Raw genomic sequence first — 8,035 nt, forward strand, 5'->3', positions numbered from 1 at the left:
TATTAAACTTATGATTAATTTGGTTAAAAGAGTTTATATAATAATTTCTCTAATTTTTTTATAAAGAATTTTTATAGATTAAAGAATTAGAAAATAATATTTTATGTTAATTAGCTTTGCACATAAATTTTGAAGTATATAAATAAATATAACTATTTTGATCGAGAATCTCATACATTCCATCTTGTCTATCTCAAAATTTAAATATAAAACTTTCAAGTTAAATTTCTAGATTGCTAAAATTTTTTTTAAAAAAATAAATGACATAATAATTGAAAAGACCTCTAACCTATTTAAAAAATTTTAAATAAATTTTTATTTTCTATTGCATTTTATAAAGCTTTTATATTTTATTTTAAATCAAATAAACTCTTATGATTAATAATAAATTAATTATATAAATCAAAACATTAATCACGTGAATTGAGAGATATTATATCCCGTCATCATCATTATAATATATCAATATATTACGTCAGTGTCACATGTCATATAATGACAAAAAGTATTTTAACTAACAACAATTAGTCCACCATGAGTCAAAAGAATTTTTTTAACTCAGAATAAAAATAAAAAAATTCAATTAAACATAATAAAAAAATAAAAACTTGAATTCTTTTAAATAATTCAGAGACGTTTTTGGATAATATGACAAAAAAATGAGATTATCGTGTTTTATCTCGGAGATTAATCATTAGTTGTGCATAAAAATGGCAAGTATTTTTGTTTTGAATCCATGTATAATCAAGTTCAAATAATTTAATTGGAAATTTGGAATCAAATGATTGAGGGACTTAAAGCTTATCTTTGGCCCCAAAATAATACTAAACCTTTGATAATGCTACTTATTCACTTATTTTTGGATTTCCATCTTAATTAAAAAGCCAAAGAAAAAATAGAGCTCTCACATCTCATGGAATATGACATATTGGAATAAAAACAAATATATTAATAGTAATTCAAATTAATAATTTTTGGTTTGGGTATTTTTTTTCATTAACTAATGTGGCCTAATTTATACTATGATTTCTAATCAAAATTTTGGCAATTCCCCATAACAAATTGGAAGTTTAATATCTTTCATTATTTCCTTTTTTGGGCCGAGCTAAGTGACACTTTAGGCCCTCTCCTTTTCAACCCAAATCTTTAATATTATTTTTCTTTTAAATATTATTGGCAAAATTTGTTGAAGGAAAAAAAAAACTATTCATGCACATGAATTCTGTGTTTTTTTTTCTCAATTAAATATTATATAGATTTTTTTTTCTCAATAAACACTCTATAAATAATTTTTCTTCTCATAAGGATTAGATTGTTAATTTTATTTAAAAAATTATGAAAATACTGTAAGTGTAAACAAATAAATTAACTTTGAATTGAGTGTATTTTGATAAATTTATTAAATAAAATAAATTATATAAACAATAGTAATTGAAAAAAAAACCCACGGAATATTATATGAAATTTACCTTCTCCATATTTGTACTTGCAGACGTGAGAAGATTATGATTCTAAACCCGAAAGGGTGAGATGTTATATGATGCATGAGTGTTACAATTAGTTTGGAAGGTATGAAAGTCCGTAGCAGACAGTGCTACACTATATTTGGAGTTTGAAAGAGAAAACAGAGGAGAGAGTGTGGATGTGATCTTGGTGGCATATGCCTGCCATGTGGTGATCCAACTATTTGTGGCTATAAAGAGTAAAGGTGCTGATTTGCTTACATAAAAGTATGATTTGAAGCCTGCCATAGGTTGCTTTCTTTTGCTGCTCAGTGCTTATCAACTCCCAAATTGGATGGTACGTGGTGGGTTGGTGAAGGTGGCATTTGGCCTTATCAGATGGTCAGTTCACCTCCTTAAGTATCCATTTTCTTCGTTCCTTTCTGTTAACTTTATATACAGTCTAATTGGAGGATAGATCAACTTCATAATTTGAGGTTCTGACATATGAGTAAACAGGGAGAAAGGGATAGGTCACATGGAGAATGTTACTTCTTAATCCCTGGTAGGCAAGGTGATCACATTCCCATGCATACGATAGGCAAAGAGCAAGACTGTAATAAGAGTGAGCATGATGTTCTATGTATGAGGGAATATACGAAGAGAGTCTGCTATTTTCTACAAGTACAACTGTAAACAAAAAATAAAAATCATCCTGGTTAATCAAAATTATTATACCTACAATATATCAGGGTTCATCCAAGTCAATCAGTGTCATGACTAGGTGAGGTATCGAAGTGGCTTTCGCGCCTGTTGGACTCGATGAGCATCAAAACAACTTCCCGCATTGTTGGTCTTTCAAAAGGAGACATACTTGTGCATATCAAAGCAATTTTCAGGACAATTATCATATGAGAGATGGTACTCTCATCTTGTTGATTCAACCGAGCATCAAGTATTGCTGGTGACAATGAATGATCTCTGATGTAATTTCTCACCCATGTTACCAGATCACCGCCTTGGTCTAGAGGTTGAACCGGTGTTCTGCCCGTCAGCAACTCCAATAGGACAACTCCATAGCTATAGATGTCACATTTCTCTGTGACTTTCATGGTGTATGCATATTCTGCATTTAAAGAACCATGCTTAACAGTTAAAATCTCTTAAATGATTGCAACGTTCTGATGGAGTACAATGTGATGGCAGAGTATGGAAGCTATAAATGCCAATATTTCGAACAAGAATTTCATATATTCACTATCCTTTTGTAACAGATTTGAAGCATCTAAACATGGAACTCATCAACTTGGATATGTACAACAGTAACAATAGCACCGCTGATGGATATATTCACTAGTTTAAGCATGATGTTACTTCTGAAATGTATATTGACAGCATGATATGGCCAAAAAGAAACAGAATTCCCTCTTTAAACAGAATTTTTAAACTTCAAACGAATAAATTGCAAATGAAAGCGTTACAAGAGATTGCTTACCTGGAGCAATGTAGCCATAAGAACCTGCAATTGCAGACATTGACTTGGATTGAGGCATGTCAATCACTTTTGCCAATCCAAAGTCGCCAACATGAGCTTCAAACTTGTCATCAAGCAAAATGTTATTGGACTTTATATCACGGTGAAAAATTCTAGGCTTGCAATCATGATGCAAATAAGCGAGACCTTGAGCAGCCCCCAAGGCAATCAGGAATCTGGTCCTCCAATCAAGATTGCAAGATGCCCCATGAAGCAGCTCTCCCAAACTGCCCCGTGACATGTATTCATAAAGAAGCAGATTGGAACCTTGGTGGTAGCAGAAACCATAAAGCTTCACAATATTTCGGTGCCTGATATTCCCCAAGGTTAGAATTTCAGCGCGGAAGCTGTTGTCCACGTTATTGTTGCCCTCCCTGTTGGATGCAAGCTTCTTAACAGCAATCACATGACCCCTCGGTAAGACGGCTTTATATACAGTTCCACAAGCTCCCCTACCAACAACAAAGCGCTCATCAAAATTGTCAGTGGCTGCAAGCAAGTCCTGGAAAGTGAATCCTTCCTTTGGGGAAAAGTAAATGTCTGAAACTCGAGCAGCAGAAGGTTTTTCTTGCAAAGGAGCAACTATTTCAACAGGGCGTCTCATGAAATATATAATAACTACTATTAAAATAAGAGAAACTCCACCAACAGCTGCTGCAACTATAGCCACAACTTTACCTAAACGGGTACCTTTATTTTTTGTATCTGGAAGAAGAGAGAATGAAGATTGTGGTGGATTACAACCACAAAGAGGTCCACCGCAGAGACCTTTGTTCTCAAAAAAGCTGCTGATAGACATGTTTTGGAGGCGCGGTAGAGAAGGTATGGGCCCTGTTAAGTCATTATAGGAAAAGTTGGATCCGAGTAAGCTTGATAGATTCCCAAAAGAACCTGGGATTTCACCAGTCAAATGGTTGTTATTGAGCAGAAGGTTTTCCAGTAAAACAAGATTCCCAAGCTCAGGAGGGATTACTCCAGAGAGATTGTTATAGCTGAGATTCAGTGCAATTTGCAAGCTGGAGAGGGCACCTAATTCAGCTGGTATATTACCAGAAAATGAGTTGCCCCCCATTTGTAACTCAGTTAAACGAATGAGATTTCCTAGTGCTGGAGTTATTGTCCCTGACAGATTATTGTCTGAAAGCTTGAGAAGCTCCAACTGTGATAGTGTTCCCACCTCCCCAGGTAAACTGCCCGTAAATCTATTCCGGCTGAGATCAAGTCGTTGAAGCATTTTGCAATTAAAAGTTTCTGGTGGTATGGTTCCAGTGAGAGAGTTGGATGAGACGTTAAAGGTCACCAACTGGGACAGATTACCAATCTCTCTTGGCAACTTTGATGTAAAGTAGTTATATGAAAGGTGTAGCCTTTGCAAGGTTTTGCAGTTTCCAATCTCCGAAGGAATTGGTCCACTGAACTTGTTCTGGCCCAGTTCAACCGCAGACAGGTTTACCAATTTGCACAGACTGGATGGAAAACTTCCTGTGAGGCTGTTTCCAACTAAAAGAAGTTGAACTAGTTTTTTGCAGTTGGTAACACCAGATGGGATGTTTCCAGTAAGCTTGTTTGACCCCAGGTTCAGAAAGATCAGGTTAGAGTTTCTGCAAAGATGAGGAGGAATCCTTCCTTCTAGTTGATTGTCTGATAAATCAACTACCCAAAGTGAGCTAGAAACCCCAAGTTTTTGAGGAATGCTACCACTCAATGAATTGTCAAAGAGCTGCAACATGATCAATTCTGTCAGATATTGGAATCCCATAGGAATAGGACCAGAGAGAGAATTTATGGAGAGATCAAGCCTTGTCAAATTCTTCAAAGTGGTAAGCTCAACAGGAATAAGACCTGTAATCTGGTTCTCAAAAAGATAAAGTAAACGCAACCCCTTTATCTTGCTGAACTCAACTGGTATCTCTCCAGTTAACATATTCTCCGAGAAATCAATTTCTTCTGCAAAAGAAAGATTCCCAATCTCCCTTGGAATTGTTCCATTCAATTGGTTTCTGTAGAGGTATAACCACTTGAGATTCATAAGGTTCCCAAGCTCCTTGGGTACCATTCCAAAAAGCTTGTTGTCATAGAGAGCAAGAATGCTCAAATTTGTACAATTTCCAAGCTCCTGTGGAATGGACCCTGAGAGCTGATTATCCCAAAGGATTAACTCTTTCAAGTTCTTAAGCATTCCAATTTCTTTTGGTATTTCGCCGGTCAATGCGTTTTGTGCAAGACCAAGATACTGCAAGCTCTCACATGAACCTATTTCTGAAGGTAAACTACCCGTCAACAAATTCTCCCCTGCTCGAAAACTTTTCAGTCTCTTAAGGTTCCCAAGAGAACTCGGCAATGATCCACTAAAGTTGTTGCTGTATGCAACCAACTGTGTCAAAGAAGAAAGATTTCCAATCTCGTCAGGTAAAGGCCCTGATAATCTATTGTTGAATATATTTAGAGTCGTCAAACTAGAAAGGCTGCCTAGTTCTTTGGGAATATGAGCTTCAAATTTGTTGTTATTTAGATTGAGAACCTCCAAACTTGAACAATTTCCAATCTCTTCAGGAATGTTACGAGACAACCCATTGGAAGAAAGATCAAGGGAAGTCAACTGAACCAATCCACCAATGCTTGGGGACAAAAAACCAGAAAGGTTCATTGAACTCAAATTAAGAGACTGGACTACTGGATTGTAATAATCAATGGTGGTGCAATTCACACCTTCCCATCCACAAGGAGTTGGATCATTGGGGTTCCAATTACCCAGATAATTGAACTTGTCAACAAGCTTACTCTTAATATCAAGAAGATATTGACCCTCAGAGTTGAGCCCTATGGATTGATGAACCAAAAGGACATGAATAAGAATAAAAACAGTGAACAGTCTACATGATAATGATCTCTCCATATCCAAAGGTGCATTCACATGAAGAATAGAAATATTAAGGCTGAAAGGACTCAAACCAAATCCCAGAAACATGAACTATCCAGATACATATAAATCTACTCCCATGACATGATCATCAGGTTCCCACAAACCCAGCCTGAAGTTAAAAGGAGAGTTTCAAACCATCAATATACATACATAAGTTATAAGATGAATGGAATTAAAGCATGGGATAAACAGTAAACAACACTATACAACTTAAACAATAGAACAACAAAAAGAAAGTCTTTGACATACCTCTATAGAGTTCATGAAGAACCCTTCCAAGGAAAACAACTACTGCAGGAAAAGTTTTCTGAGTTTCCCAGAAAATATTTATACAAGGAAACCTCAGAGTCTCAAACTTTGATTGCAAATATGAACTGGGGTTGCATTAAATATGAACTGTTTTTTCTATGCAGTTTCTCATTGGTCTTTTGTGATATGGACTCAAAGTTCAATAAACTAACAGCTTTCTTTTTCTAGGATTAAGTTAAAAGCAACTTAGAAAGGCCAAGTGTTTTCAATTTGTCTATGTACAGAATGATTTGAAGAAAATCTTTCTTTTGCTTGGTGGAGATGTGAAGGATATGTAGGAAAGAGATGGCCGACAAAGCATGACCGTGCTCTTTTTTCTCTTCGCTCTCACTCCATCTCTTTGCATTTTATTTTAGTGCTTCAAAAAAGTTATCTGGAACTCTGTATTTTTTTTAAACTCTTTCTTTCAGGGTTTTATACCTTTATTCCTCTTTTTCTCAGTCTTTTCCACAACTGAAAAGGCTTCTGTTATGGATTTCAGTGCACTCCCATGGCTTACAGCCAACCAATTTTAATCTAGGTTAGGTGCATAGGCTGGTTTAAAGTCCAGAAATTGATGAATTTTTAAGCCATCAACTTGCTTACAATAGAAACAAGGTTACCATGTACTAAACCAATGACTTAAGTTGTTAGTACTCTTCCTTATTTTAATACATGAGTAGGTTTCTACACTATCACATCTAGTGGAATTGAAGTTAAAATATAAATCCAACTTTTGTTTAATTTGAGGTAACTCTGCAAAATTTACATGCCAATTTAAACTCTTCCACTCCTTATACATGAACCTAAACTCTAAAGAGGTTCTTGGCCAAAAAAAGAAGTGTAAAATGATTAAAATAATCAATTATATAATTCAAGTTGTGAGTTGCTAGACTCTATAGATTCTTTCAATATTAATAAACTATGACTTGAAAACTTCTTGGAATAAAAGCAACATGATTTTGTTCTCCTAGCTAGAGAAGCTGCTAGGGATGGTTCATGGGTTGCCTTAGCTCTCTCCCTCCTCCCCTGCACATTGGGAAGCTGGCTATCTCTTTGTTCCCTCCCCACTCATGTAAAAAAATTAATGATATTTCTCCATCTTGTCTCCCCCCTATATTATCATTATATGTATAAAATCAATGCTCAAGTCAACTTCTAATTCTGAATTACTTAGAATTTGGTTATGGAAATGAATGGGTTTTCTTCTATATCTAGATTTACCCAAGTACTCTTCTTGTAGACAACATAACTTTTTACCACCATAAATTATTGTTTCATCCCATCCAGGTCAAATTTTTCATCTTAGTTAGGATCTGGATAATAGATCCAAAGAAGTAAAACAGATGGCCAATCAGATGTGTTATGCTAAGGGAAAGTCCAAACAAGTGTGTTGCACAAAATTTTATTTTCTTCATCCATAATCATTATATAGTAAACTTTAGGAGCTGGTCAAATTTGCATTTTCACCTAGCTAGGCAAGTCCTTTTCCATTTTCATTCATTCCTTACCGTCCTTAATGCAAATGGGCAAAACCCCATTGGTCTTTCTCAAAATGATAACTTTGAATAAACCTTCATTCCCCTTCCAACCCCTAGTCAATGATGAAATGATGATGCCATTTCTGATATAGTAAAAGTTATCCCCATTTTACACCTATGATTTCCACTTCTATAACACCATAAATTTTTAATTTTTTTTTTCTTTAGTTTTTCCACATTACATATGCTTTGTCATTGCTGACGGTTTCCCTCAAACATCACATAGTTTTGTTTTAAAATAACATTAAAATTGTCCTAGTAATCACATATGTATAGTACTATCTACTCTTTTTATATGTGTGAGGAT

The 8,035-nt window shown here is 35.0% G+C and overlaps 1 protein-coding gene across 2 annotated transcripts; it reads right to left on the minus strand.

Annotated features, from left to right (window-relative positions):
• Positions 1-2,057: 2,057 nt before the first annotated feature.
• Positions 2,058-6,710, minus strand: LOC18600007 (uncharacterized). Of its 2 annotated transcripts, XM_088806514.1 has the most exons (4): positions 6,149-6,710; positions 3,667-6,008; positions 2,938-3,543; positions 2,058-2,568 (listed from the first exon to the last, which is right to left on the minus strand). In XM_088806514.1, exons 2-4 carry the CDS (start codon positions 5,942-5,944, stop codon positions 2,207-2,209), a joined length of 3,246 nt encoding a protein of 1,081 aa, XP_088662640.1. In that variant the 5' UTR covers positions 5,945-6,008; positions 6,149-6,710; the 3' UTR covers positions 2,058-2,206. The 2 variants fall into 2 exon arrangements, with proteins under 2 accessions (XP_088662640.1, XP_017977581.2); XM_018122092.2 differs by having other exon boundaries at positions 2,938-6,008.
• Between the last annotated feature and the right edge of the window lie 1,325 nt (positions 6,711-8,035).

Source organism: Theobroma cacao, chromosome 5 (genome assembly GCF_053813885.1).
Source record: "Theobroma cacao isolate CCN51 chromosome 5, ASM5381388v1, whole genome shotgun sequence".
NCBI classification, from domain to species: Eukaryota; Viridiplantae; Streptophyta; class Magnoliopsida; order Malvales; family Malvaceae; genus Theobroma; species Theobroma cacao.

Coding starts and splice junctions, on each gene's coding strand:
- LOC18600007 (XM_018122092.2), bottom strand. CDS start 5,944: ATGTTTCTGGGATTTGGTTTGAGTCCTTTCAGCCTTAATATTTCTATT. Junction 2,569..2,937: donor TTATGGCTACATTGCTCCAG/GTAAGCAATCTC, acceptor CTTTAAATGCAG/AATATGCATACACCATGAAA.